The sequence below is a fragment of the Bubalus kerabau genome, chromosome 3 (genome assembly GCF_029407905.1).
Source record: "Bubalus kerabau isolate K-KA32 ecotype Philippines breed swamp buffalo chromosome 3, PCC_UOA_SB_1v2, whole genome shotgun sequence".
Lineage (NCBI taxonomy): Eukaryota > Metazoa > Chordata > Mammalia > Artiodactyla > Bovidae > Bubalus > Bubalus kerabau.
In genome coordinates, this window is record NC_073626.1 from 9156094 (window position 1) to 9170243 (window position 14150).

At 43.9% G+C, this 14150-nt stretch overlaps 1 protein-coding gene across 18 annotated transcripts in view; it reads right to left on the bottom strand.

The window, feature by feature from the left end:
• Positions 1-224: 224 nt before the first annotated feature.
• Positions 225-14150, bottom strand: part of TBC1D7 (TBC1 domain family member 7) — a 28587-nt gene continuing 14661 nt past the window's right edge. For all 18 annotated transcript variants that reach the window (XM_055570655.1, XM_055570654.1, XM_055570650.1 and 15 more), the window contains 4 exons: positions 10907-11044; positions 3355-3500; positions 2032-2161; positions 225-1015 (listed from right to left, as the gene is read on the bottom strand). In XM_055570655.1, coding sequence (XP_055426630.1) covers positions 929-1015; positions 2032-2161; positions 3355-3500; positions 10907-11044 — 501 coding nt within the window. In that variant the 3' untranslated portion in view covers positions 225-928. The remainder of the gene's footprint in view (positions 1016-2031; positions 2162-3354; positions 3501-10906; positions 11045-14150) is intronic.

Here is a 14150-nt window from a genome sequence, read left to right on the forward strand (position 1 = left end):
CTGTGGGGATGGCAGAGTCCTCTCTGACGCCCACCCAGCTATATACCGGAACCTGCCCTTTCCACCGTGCCTGCGGGGGTGGCAGAGTCCTCTGACGCCCACCCCACATCTAATGACCCATCAGGAGAAAGCATGGTTTCAGCAAAGCATCAACAAGTCCTCTCTCAGCAGGTAAATGCAGACACATTTATGTTCAGTAATATTTCATTCCAACTGGCACAAAGAGGGGAAAAAACATAATAAGGCCTTTATTTAAACCAATCTAGCAAAAGTATCAGAAAGTGGATTTAGATTTCAAAAGATTTAGAAAGTCAGCTTAGATTTCGACAGGTACTGCATCAACAACAAAAGTCATCAACAAAAGGAAGTTGTTCTTTGTTCTAGAAATGGACCTTAGCAAGTAACTAGCTTGGTACTAATTAAAGCGCGGCAGGGCAGGCCTGGTTACACACAGCTCACTGGCGCACCCACCCACCCTGACTCAACTGCTTTCCAAGCTGGGAGCTATTTCCAACAACCCTTTTAAACTACTATCCAGAACAAGAAGGTCCTATTGCGTAGCACTATCTTCAATATCGTGTGATAAATCATAAAGGAAAGATTACGAGAAAGGATACATATGTATATACAACCGAATCACTTTGCTATACGGCAGAAATGAACACAACATTGTAAGTTGACTACACCTCCATAAATGTTTTTCTAAATGCGATTCAGAGTTGAGCCCTGTATTTCTGTGTAACCAGAAGATGCCATTCCACAACACAGTGACTCCACAGTGACATTATCTTAAGCAATTTTACTGGAAAAACAATTACACTTCGAGCACCAAAGCAAGAACCCCATTATCAATTCAGTAGGTCACGTCCCAAGGGGGGAAAAAAAGGCGCTGAGCAGGCCTGGCTGCTGTCCACAACGTCGGGAATGTTCAGGCAGAGTGGACCGGGGTCCCGCAGTGTTTGTGCCATAAGTCGATGGCCTTGCTCACGATCGCGTCCGAGCTGTCCTGGGGGATCTGTGAACAAGCAGACCAGGCTCTGAAAGGCATGATTCTGACTTCAGCCTCTCTCTCATTCACTGTGGCATAAAACTCGTGTCCACCGGAGTTTTTGCTGCTTTTCAGAAAGCGATCACGTAGGCGGCTGCTGCCAGATGGGCCACGTGGCACCGCGGCCACAGTGAGGAGAGCGGTGTCACCCACCTGGGTTCGGATCCTGCCCTGCCCACTCCCTGTGGAGCCCTGGGCAGGCTACCTAAGCTCCCCGGGTTCAGATCCCCAGATCTGAGATGGGGCAAATGATAGCCCCACTTCACAGGGCTCTTTACAGGGTTACAGGAGGCAATTCACAAAAAAGTATTTAGCAGGGGCCCTGGCAGTGTGTGCCACTATTCATTACAACGAGAGGGCTCTCTGATCCGACGCACACTCACTGGGCACTTATCTACCAGGCCGCTGTTCCGCTGTTAACACTGACTGATTAAAATAGACTTGGGGTCCAGGGAAATTCAGTCAAGCCTAAGTCTATTTTGACCTCTTCTTGCCTGGTTAAGGGTATTCTGAGATACAAAGATAGGGAAAAACAGGTTCATTCAGACCTTTTTCAACATGCTCAAGTTTACACTTCAGCACATTAACAAATTCAGCTGGGACTCCACCAGATATAGGAACAGAAATGAAAGGGCTTATGAGCAAAATCCACAAAAACGTTCCTTTTCCACTAACAGGGATCCCTCGCTCGCCCTAAAGTGACAGATCTCACCTCCTCGTTTCCTGACGGCCTCCTAGTAGCCGCTCTGGTCCCAGGTACACACACTCATGGAGACAGACCTGCTGCTCAGACCAGTGACCCCCAAAGGATGTGGACTATAATCCACAGACCAAGCTGAAACTTATACTGGGGAAAATCATTTCTTACAATGTAAAAATATACTATATTGTCTCTGAAATAATTTAATGCCATAGAAAAATCTGGCTTGGTAAACTGAATTCCTTTCTAGATTCAAAGTTCAAGTGAAGCAAAGTACACTTACGTTTTCCAGAAACTTCGTTATCTTCTCTGCACTGTTCAGCGCCATTACTTTTATTTTAAAGGTTAAAAGAATTTCCACAGCTACAAAAACTAGTATCTTACAGGATCCACTTACAACTTTATCCCAAATCCTATGAAAGAAAGATGTAATCAAATTACAAGTCGGAAGTTGATGTTTACACCTAAACAGCTCAAGTTTCAAAATTAAATCAAATTACATTTTCTTTTAGGTACCATCATCCCTCAATATCCCCAGGGAAGTGGTTCATGGGCTCACTTGCTGTGCATACCAAGATCCAGGGAGGCTCAAGTCCCTCATATAAAGTGAGGTGGTGCAGTCAGCCCCCTGCAGCCACAGATTCCATAACCAAGGATTCGACCAGCCACAAGTGTCAACACAGCCCAGGATCTGGGATCGGCCGACTCCAGAGATGTGCAACTGTGGAGACAGATGGCTGACTGCATGAGCTTCAGACAAGAGCTAATGAGGACATGGTCCTCCAGGAAGACGTCCTCCAATTAATCTCTCAAAATTGACATTTTAGGGCAGGAAGTTCCTAAAAACCAAAGCTTCAAGTTTACTAACATTCTGTAATGCTAAGATAACCATTACAGACTAAGGAACAAGAACAAAAAGGGGAATGAAATACGAAATTCAGTTTCATTTCCCAGTAAATTCCTTAATTAAGGAGCTATTAAATATACTCTAGATTAAATATACTCTAAAATCATTGTTCTGATAACCTCAATAGCTCTTACAGTATCATTCTCACTATGCTTACTAAGCACTGTCCCATAATACTCTGTGTGTAGTGCCTTCTTCCTCAAGTGTTAAGTCCTGGAGGGAGCAGGACAGGACTCCAAAATACCCGTAACACATCTGAAATTATGGAAGAGCTGAGTCTGAATCTCCAGTCTAGCCTTCAGCTAGTTTAATGATGTCATAAAAGGTCTAAGAAATAAACATTTTTCTCCAGGATCTGTTCCATTTCTGGAAAAGTCCACATCCATATATACTCCTGGAGACTACTTCAGATGTGAATATTCAACAGCATCTAACAGAGGGCCTTCAATTTCTCTAACCGTATATCCTAACATTTTTTATATTTATTTTAATACTCAATATTTCTAACACTTCTAATTGTATATATAATAAGCAGAATCACCAGTTGCTATGTCAGCTCCTGGAGAAGTTAGCATCAGATGACTACATAGTTCTAAAGCAAATTTATATTCTGAGATGATCACATTAAAAAAAACCACACAACAAAAGTGGGACTTTTCTGACTCTGTGCATTCAGTCATATTTGAAAGAAACACTTGCCTCTGTAAGCTGGACTCGGGCAAGCACCCGGCAAAGCATTTCTTGAACCACAACTCGTAGGGAAGTGTGGACACTGCACAGCAGGCCTTCAGGTGACTCAGCAGTCGGCTATCTTCCAGATTCAAGTATTGTTCAAAAGCCTTTGGCTAATAATCAAAGGGGAAGAGATTACTCACTTCCTGTGACTTAATGTTACCATATCTTACAGGCTATGACGAAAAAGTATACGTGCTGAAAGCAAGAAGTGTAGGAAACAAAGCTTCAGATTCATTCAAGCCACTGGTGATGCTGCCGTCTCCCAGGTCAGCACTAACCAGAGTAACCAACTGTCCAGGATGGAACAGTTTTTCTGGGGCAGTCTCTGGCTAAATGGAACAGTTAAGTCACGCTACTGCTGCTGCTAAGTTGCTTCAGTCACGCTGGTTAGTCCTAATTGCGCTAAGCAGATTCAACAACCTAAGACAAAAGTCCAGAGCAAAATTCAGTTGATCTGGGGAGCCAAGAAAGGTCCACGTGCTGGCTACTCCAGGGCAGATTATAGGTTCACAGAAAGGAGCAGGCTAAGACCAAAGACACAGGGCGGGACTAGGTGCAGAGAGGGAACTAGGGAAAGAGGAGGTGAACAGGGCCCAGCAGTCACCGGTCACACCCCCGCTGACCCCATGGAGCACACTGCACTTGGCAGGGAGGGTCAGCCAACAGGAGCGTCCGGAGGAGAAGCGCTGTCCCTAACAAGATGTGCACGAGAACTCCAGGCAGACAGCAAGAACACAGGGGAACAAAGCTCCGGGGTCCCATTTGGAGGCCTCTCCCACGGAAGGTTCCACAGCAGCCCACACTGGAAGACTGGGAGCTACCAGAGCTGGCTCCCAGATGGGACTGCTGTACTTACAGGGTCCTCTGGCAAAGCATGGACCCTACAGGTCAAGCCCTCAAGCCTGCACTCTCCATCCAGAAGGACACAACCAGATCAATGTATCACCCATGCAAATGCAAATATTTTGTTGTTTTTAACTAAATACTGGGTTGGCCAAAAAGCTCGTTCAGGCTTATGGAAAAACCCAAACTTTTCAGCCAACCTAATATCTGCACCTCTACTTCCACCAAAGAGGCAATTCATGACCCTTACAATGTCCACTGCAGCCAGACACTGTGCTCCATACAGGAAAGGGAGTAAAAGGTAAAGACAGCATCCCTGCCTTCAAGGAGCTTCCAACCTGGTTGGGACAGACCTGCAAAGGGCTGACGACAACACACTGCAATAAAGCTACAATGGGAATGAGCACGAGACGCTGGGAACATCCAGGCAGAAATCTTAACCCAGAACCAGCTTCCCAGGAGAGCTGACGATTGAGCTGGCCCACGATGAGCAGGGACACGACTTGGCTAGGCAAAAAGGACCACAGAGTAATATCTGATCCTGCTTAAAGGGTCAACAGCCCTACATAAAGAGCTTCTAAAAAAGAAAAAATCCAAAAACTCTACAAAAGAAAATGCAAATGGCTCTAACCCATACAAAAAGATGCTCAAGCTGGCTAGAACAAAACAAACGCAACCTAACACTATCCTGAGGCATCTCTTCTCACCTATCAGGCTGGCAAGAACACATCAGGTCAGCGAGGCTACAGGGAAACAGGTACTCAGCTGTCGGTCACGAGGATGCAAAGGGTGGTATGAGTGCTGCAGAGGGGAATCGGAAAAGACCTACTAAGTAACGTGTTACTTAGTAACATGTGATCTCATCAATTTGTTTCTAGAGAGTCTATCCCCCAAATACACTAAAGGATACATGCACAAAGCTTTTCACCTGTAACACCGTATAACAGCAGAAGACTGAAAACAGCTCCAACAGCCAACACTAAAGGAAGGGCTGAAGAAACTAGGATGGAGTGGTATGCAGCCATGAACAGGAATAAGGAAGGTCCCTATACACTGCTCATGGCATAAGAAACCCCAGCATGTATCAGGTTAAAAAAAAAAAGCAGGGTGAAGAGAAATGTGTATCAGATGCTAGTGCTAAATCTAACAGGGTGAGTATAAATACATATCCATGTGTGCTTTTTTCTTTTAGTGGAAGATGACATTTACATGAAATTTTGAGGACACAGCAAATGGTAGATGTGATATTTTTGTGTGTATGCTAAGTTGCTTCAGTTGTGTCTGACTCCTTGTGACCCCATGGACTGTAGCCCACCAGGCTCCTCTGTCCATGGGATTTTCCAGGCAAGAATACTGGAGTGGGTTGCCATGCCCTCCCTCCAGGGGATTTTCTCGGCCCAGGGACTGAATTCATGTTTCTCACATATGGGCAGGCAGGTTCTTTACCACTAGCGCCACCTGGGAAGCAGCCGATTTTATACTTTACTGTAAAACATTTAGGTTATTTCCAATATTTCCATGACCTTCAGTTCTTACTTTAAGAAAATAAAGTGGCCTTCCCTGGTTGCTCAGTGGTAAAGAATTCACTTGCTAATGCGGGGGACACGGTTCGATCCCTGGTCTGGGGAGATTCCACATGCCACGGGGCAACTAAGCCCATGCACCACAACGACTGAGCCGGAGTGCTGTGACTACTGAAGTCCACGCACCCTAGAGCCCGTGCTCCGCAACCAGAGAAGCCGCCACAATGTGGAACCTGCACAGCGCAGCGGAGAGCGGGCCCCGCTTACTGCGGCTAGTGAAAGCTGCGTGCAGGAACAAGACCCGGCGCAGCCATAAATGAATAGATCTTTTAAAAAAAAGACAAAAAAGCACACCTCAACAAAAGGCAAAATCTGACAAAAGAGATTTAACTGAGGAATTTATACTAAACTTAGAAGGAGGCTGCTAATAGTGTTGAGGAAAAAAAAACCCTCTCTTTAGGACAGCTTTTAAAAATTGTGTCAATGGCAAGAAAAAAAAAAAAAAAACGCTTTAATGACTGAACACAGTTAAGACTGAGATGGCTTAAAGACAGTCTGATCTGAAGAGAGATTAACAGAGGCTTCCCACGTCACACCACTGAAGCTGGCCTCCACTTTCATTGGCAATCAGGGGCCTCATCAAAAAGACCTTCCAGAAGCTTGATGGAGAGAAAAGCTCTCCTCTCCTATAAATCAGAACACTACAACATAAAGGCGTCATCGCCAGAAATATTCTTTGGATGTCAAAAGTCTATCACTGTGCAGCACATGCACATTTCCCTAGGATTATGAAACAACATATGCTTTGCGATAAAAACTTGGTAAAAACCACAAAAATGTGAAAAGATGACAGACAAGATTTCAGAAACTAACAAAAAGCTGGGCAGAAGAGATCTAGTATACAACTACAGCAACAAAAATTTTAAGCTAGATTTAACAAGGTTTAACTAAAGGATTTTTTTTAAAAAACCTGACTTTAAGCATTTAAGTTGGGACTTCCATGATGGTCCAGCAGCTAAGACTGCACTTCCAATGCAAGGGGCCAGGGTTCAATCCCTGGTCAGGGAACTAGAATCACACATGTCACAACGCCTGGCACAGCCAAACAATTTTTTAAAAAAGAAATGAAAGAAAATTTATGTATAGCAACAATGCAATAACGTTAACAAACTAAGGAGAAAAAGGATATAACCACCTAAATAAGGACAGGAAAAAAAATGGTATGAAAATATCTCCTAAAAAGTTCTAAAAGACCCCATTACCCCACAACTAAAGACCCTGCACAGCCAAATAAATAAATTTTTAAAAAATATTAAAAGTTTTTTTAAGTCACTTGATGGCTACATGAAATAGCAACACAAAGGATATGTAGCTTTTCTTATATTAATACGTTCTGAACTTTTAAAAAGAACTTTTGCAACTATTAAAAACTATGTCCTAGACACAATAATGTACCTGTGAAAAATCCTTTGATGATGATGAAATTAAGGTTTAGGGGACATAAGGACACTGAGTATCTTGCTGGTTCTAAAATTCTTTTCTTTACCCATTATTGATTGGAGATATCACCAATACATCTTTTCTTACACAAACATTATTGACATATGATATATCAATACGTTTTTAGAGAGTGATACAGAACTGTGGTGTTGGGGAAGACTCTTGAGAGTCCCGTGGACTGCAAGGAGATCAAACCAGTCAGTCCTAAAGGAAATCTACCCTGAATATTCATCAGAACGTCCAATACTTTGGTCACCTGATGTGAAGAGTCAACTCACTGGAAAAGACCCTGATGCTGGGAAAGATTGAGGGCAGGAGGAGAAGGGGACGACAGAGGAGGAGATGGTTGGATGGCATCACTGACTCAATGGACATGAGTTTAAGCAAACTCTGGGAGATGGTGAAGGACAGGGAAGCCTGGAGTGCTGCAGTTCATGGGGTCGCAGAGGGTCAGACACGACTGAGCAACTGAACTGATTAACATCACTGTGTGAAACTGTTAGAGCTTAACCAGAGCAGGGAGGGGGAAGGGAGCAGTGGGGTGCTTGCTGGCTGAAACTGCGTCACAGTTCACCACAAAAGGAACAGAGTCATGTCTGCATCTCATACCAGTCACAAAGATTCAGCCCCTCACCAGCTAAAGTACTAAAATTTTAAATGTTCAAAAATTTTTAAAAGCTAGAAGCTTTCTAAAACAAAAATCTTGGAGTTAGAAAGGCCTTTCTAACTAAGATACAAGAGAAAAAAAAGAAATACTGATAAGACCAATAGTATTACCTTCATATCTATACAACAGCGAGAAATATTTGCAGAGAAAATATTTAATTTACATAAACATTCAGCATATAGCAATAATTCTTCCCCAAAAAGGAAAGATGCAAACAAAATAGAAAGGTAGACAAACATGCCCAATAAACATATCTCCAGAGCTGCTTAGCCTCACTCAAAATTAAGGCAATGAAAATTAAAACAGGCTACCATTTCAGTATCAGGTCGGCAAAATTTTAAGAGATTGATACTATTATTGGCAAAAGGGTGGAAAACAGGAAATCTCAAACTGGTGGGGGAAGCAAAATTGGTCCAACTTCTGGGTGAGTAACCTGGTAGCTAACACATTTAAATATGTCTGTTGCGTTAGAGCATTTAACATATAGGTAACCCACCCTAGAGAAGCACACACACACACACACACGGGAACATGTCACGTACACGGAGAGGGCTGTCATCATGGAACCATTACACTAAATTAGGGCAAATTCTTAACAATAAAGACTATGAGAACTTTTTCAGTTCAGTTCAGTCGCTCAGTTGTGTCTGACTCTTTGCCACCCCATGAGAATTTTTTAAGTGGTTCTAAATGAGTGACTCTCAACCCTAACCTCATTTCAGAATCACTGAGTTTTAAAAAATTAGAATTCTGAGGCCCCACCCTGGGAGACTCTGATTTCACTGCTCTGGTCACTGTTGAGAACTCTCAGGTGGTACTAACAGGAAGTCAGGGTTGAAAACCACCCATGTGTAGTGACGTGGAAAAACTTCACCACGTGAAGTTTTAATCAGAATCATAGGGCCGTATGAACAGTATAATACATTAAAAAAATTATATATGTAAAAATATGTATAAGACATATACACACACACACACACACACACACACGTGTCCACGGGTATGCACTCACACCCCCATCCACTCTAATGCACATAAAATGATTTAGACAAGGGACTTCTGGATGGTTCAGTGGCTAAGAATCCACTCACCAAGGCAGGGGACACAGGTTCAATCCCTGGTGCTCGAAGATTCCACATGCCACAGAGCAACCGAGCTCGTGACAAAACCGCTGAGCCAGCACTATGGGGCCCAAGCGCCACGACCACGGAAGCCTGCGCTCCACAACAAGAGAAGCCACCACGATGAGACGCCCCAGCACCACAGCTAGAGAGGAGCCTCTGCTCGCCACAACTAGAGCAAGTCCAGGCACAGCATGAAGACCAGACGAACACACACCAAGCTGGTGACAGAGCTTGCACCTTAGAACGTGGGGGACGGGGAAGCATGCGGGCGGGCTGACGACTGTGGATTCATTTGGATCATTTAATCCTCCCAGAATGTATCTGTTACTTGTGTTCTTAAAAATAATGAATTTTTTAAACAATCCATCACTATGCGATTGCATTCACTCCAATGTTAAGAAAGGCTGATGAAACCACGGTACAAGTTTGGACCTCCTGACTGAATTAGGCAGCTAACATTCCATCCACATATGCTCCAATGCCATGCTTTATTGAGATTAAGTGAAGTTAAGTTTTAAAATCTAAGAATCGAACTTTACCTAATGGAAACACATAAAAAGCACTCCTGTTCAGGGCTCAGGGAAGCTGAGGGCTGAAGGGTCTGGCCCGCCGCAGGGTTTGCGGGGCTCCCCAGGGCACAGCCAGCCTGTGCCCCGCACCTGACCCTGCACCCTGGACCATGGTTACTGCTTTCAGCAGAATTTCTAAATGAGACAGTTAAATGACTTAAGAAAAAAAGACTCGTTTTTATAAAAAGAGAAATGGCAGCGGAGGTGGGGAGGGGAAGCTGAGGAGAGAGAACGGCAAAGGACCCGATACGAGGATGACCTAAGTGCTGGTTCTCCCGATTGCCCAGTCAGTGCGGCAGACCACCGGCTGCCCAGCTCACGTCCACTCCCTTCTCCTTCCTCAGGAACAGAGTCCCTGTTCCAATGTGAGACCACAGCATGCCCGGCTCAAAAGCAACCAACCACATTCCCCAGGCTCCCCTGCAGACCAGGGCAACGTGGGGACATCCTCCTCACTAACGGTCATGCAGAACGGAAGTCTGTAAAGGGAGGCAGGCTGGCCGGGCTTGGCACTTTTCCTCCTCTACCTTCCCTTCCTGTCCCGAGCACAGATGTAGGGCTGTCTCTCCAGCACCATCACATGATCCCGAGAGGACGGTCGCCCCTAGGAGCACTAGAGCAGGAGGACGGGGACGGCCCAGCCCTGGGCTGCCTTGCCCCGGACTTCTGCTTACATGAGAGAAGACAGTAAAGCGTCTACTGTTTGGGCTTCCCATTATATACAGCCAAACTTAAATCTTAGTACTGAGTGATAATTCTAGATCAGATCGAGAATACTATAGAGCTGGAGTGGGCAAGCTACAGCCTGCAGTGGCCAAATCCAGCCATGACCAAGCATTTATGTGTTACTATTTTGTGTGACAACAGTGTGTGTGTATACACTCGGTCACTCAGTCGTGTCTGACTCTGTGACCCCATGGACTGTATGTAGCCCTCCAGGCTTCTCTGTCCACGGGATTTTCCAGGGAAAATTACTGAAGTGGGTTGACCACCACTTTCTCCAGGGGATCTTCCCAAGCCAGAGACTGAACCAGAGCCTCTTGCATCTCCTGCATCAGCAGGTGGATTCTTTACCACTGAGCCGCCTGGAAAGCTGTGTGACTGCAGCAGGCACACAGAGACCGCCTGGCCCAACAAGCTGGAGATCTTCACTACCTGGCCTCTTACTGCTGACCCCCACCAGAGGGTCCGCTCGTAACTGTAGCGCCACCAGGAGGTAAAGGCATTTCCTGAGGCCCCCACCACCACTGCTCAGCCCCAGCCCACAAGAGCCATAACGTCACCCCTCACCAGCTGGGGCAGAGTGTCCCGGTACTTGCTATTCAGCTGGTTCACGAAGCATCGCGTGATCCAGTAACAGTCGACACTATCTTCCACCATCTCTTCCATGGCCTTCGCGATGGCAAGAAATACTTCATCTTCTGGCTCCTGAAAAATTAATAACAACTCAAGGAGGCAAGAGAGAAAAACAGAGGATTCTTTAATAAAAATGAAGCCTTACTCCCTAAATTCTGAAGGAGCCAAAATAAGTCAAAGTGGGACCAAAAAGCACCCAGTCCATCACTAAAAAGACAACTGAGGGGAGATGAAGAGTAACCAGGGAATCTGAGGCAGTGTTGCTTCTGAACACTCAGGCTTCAGGCTGAACATTCACAGATTTCCCAGCTTCTAACATTAAGCCCAAAGAGTCAATGTAAACCTGAAGCAAAGGACGACTCTCCACCCAAAAGTATTCTCAGTGCTGGAAGAGAATTCCTTTCAAACAGATGTGATAAAACAGCACAAATAATAATTAGAGACAATTATTGTCAATACGGTAATTTGCAAAAATGACCCCAAAAGGACTAATAAGCATTTTCTTTATTTCAAAACATTCATACAGATCTTTACATTTTTGCTCTATCTTTAAGCACTTATAAAGCTAAAACTGCTCCGAGAATCAGAATTTTAGGAATCAGAAGAATGGCATTTCTCAAGCCTTTTGTCAACACTCAGAACATGAAAGTAAACCTTCAAGAAAATTTCGAAAGAAGTCTCATAAAAACTGGAATCCACTTGGAAAATCTGTTTTCAATCACTGCTCCTTATACCAAAAGCTTTACGTTTTCATCTAGGATTTAACAGCTAAAGGATTTTAACATTGAAAAAGTTTCTTTCTACTCCTCTAAGAAGTCCCAAGTTAAATCAAACTTCCTGTTTTAATAGAAGAATTGCATTTTAGGCCTCCTTTCCACTAACTTTCCACATGTCAAGAGCAGCAGAAAGGCTCCTTTCGTGGACTCCCGCCTGGCCCTGGGCTCTGTGCTCCTCAATCCAGCAGCTCAATGCTGCGCCCAGCTTCTCTGAGACGCAGCTGGGAGGACCAGCGCCCTTCAGCTGAAGTTGGCTTCTATGTTCCCAGCCGTGGGTACAACACTGCTACGCACTCTTATTAAAAGATAAGAAAAATACAGCTGACTGGGGCTTGGAAGCCAAGGAGACACGCGCCCAAAATGAATACTTGGGACAGCGTGTCTGCCCAAGGCCAATGGAAACATTTAGACCTCGAGCTAATGGATAATCTAACCTAACTTCATAGTTCGGGAACTTGTGTAGTACCATCAACTAACTGCATTTTGTCAATGAGAAATAAAATCTAAAGACACTCAAGGGTTCCAACTATTTCCTGGGATGTTCTTTCTTGATAAACTTTATAAAAGTGAAAAACCTAAGATCTGTCCATGGGACCCACAGCAATCTCAAAAAATTAAAGAAAAAGGGACTTCCCTGGTAGTCCACTGGCTAAGACTCCTTCCTTCTGATGCAAGGGGCCCGGGTTCAATCCCTGGTTGGGGAACTAGATCCTACATGCCACAACCAAGACTCAGCATAGCCAAATAAATAAAAATAAATGTTTTAAAGAGAGAAAGAATAAGTCAAAGCTTCACACTGCTGTTAGCAGGTTGAAATCTACAACCACCATGAAAAAATATAGAATAGCATAGTTTGCAGACAAATCCCTATTCATAACAATTCACTCTGTTTCAGCCAAAAGTTAAAATGCCTATGTGAATTGCAGCCAAAACCCAAGAGCTGTAGTCATTACTTTGCCTGCCCTCCTCCACTTTCCCCTTCTCTTCCCTTTATAAACAATAAGCAATTCTAGTAACTAGAGCGAGCAGTCTGTCAAAGATCAAGCCTGTGAAACTGAGGCCAAGAGGCAGTCAATGACCACAAGGCCTCTGGGGCCTGCAGGCTAGGGCCAAAGATGTGGCTGACCATGTTGGTTACAGACAGAGGAATGAGCAAAGAAATAAATACAAATAAGAGGTTTCCGTTAGCTTCGTTGTAACTGCCAGAGAAGGAAGCAGCAAGTATAGAAAGGGTGACAGCGAGAATAAACTTGTGATTACTGGCAGTATTAGCATTAACTAACATTAATTAACTAGCATTAATTAGCATTAACAGGTTTAATACAGTGATAAGCATGCGTGTGTGTATTTCCCAGCTCTGTCTGCTGAGGGAGCCTGCAAGCAATGACACATCAAGCACAATGAGCACATCTAGCCCCCTGTTCTTGGTTTCTAATGACAGTTTTTAAAAATTAAAATAAAAAGATAAAAGGATGATTATTCCAGGTTTGGGGAATAGTGTAAGATGAACCTAGAGTATCTTTTTGTTCCAGAAAGTGAGGAAGTGCTCAAAATGATGGGAACTTGTCCAGACGACACAGAAGTCAGCCTGAAGTGGCTCCCACTAGCCCAATCTGGGACAACTTTAACATCAAAATAGTGGCAGTAATGACATAGGCCACTGAATAAAAGAGAAATCTATAAATTCATATGGATAAAAGAGAAGGAAAAACTCTTCCTTATCAAAAAGCCATCTAATAAATGCAGAAGGAATGAAGGAGTCAGAAGGTCACCATTTGGCAATCAGCAGAGTGAAAACTATTTAAGGATTGATATTTACACAGCCTCAAAGTACCTCCTGACAAGTTACTTATTAATTACAAAGAGAAAAAAAGCAACCATGTAGGAGAAGCCTCCCAGACATTGCCTTAACCCAGTGATCAAAGCAGCAAAAGCAGTATCACAACTTCTGTGGTTTTCCTTCCAAAAATTCACAACTAGACTTCCATCAGGAGGAAATAAATGAGAAACACTACTGGCCAGTACTCTTCAAAACTGTCAACGTCATGAAAGACAGACGAAGACTGAGGGACTGATCCAGGCTAAAGGCAGCTAAGAATAAGTGTAATGCAGGATCCCGGATTGGATCGAGGGCCAGAAAAAGGACACTGGTGTGAGAGTCAGCAAAATTTCCAAAACAGCTACAGATTAGTTCACAGCATCGTATGAATGTTAGCTTTCTGGTTTTGACAATAACCAGAGTACAACTGAGACCTAACATTTGAGGATGCTAGGTGAAGGTAAATGGGAACACTACTCTTTCTTTATGTAAGTTTTCTCTACATCTAAAATGATTTTGAATTGAAGAGTTCAAACATAAGGAAATTTTTTAAAAATCATCAACAAATGGTAAAACTAGTGGC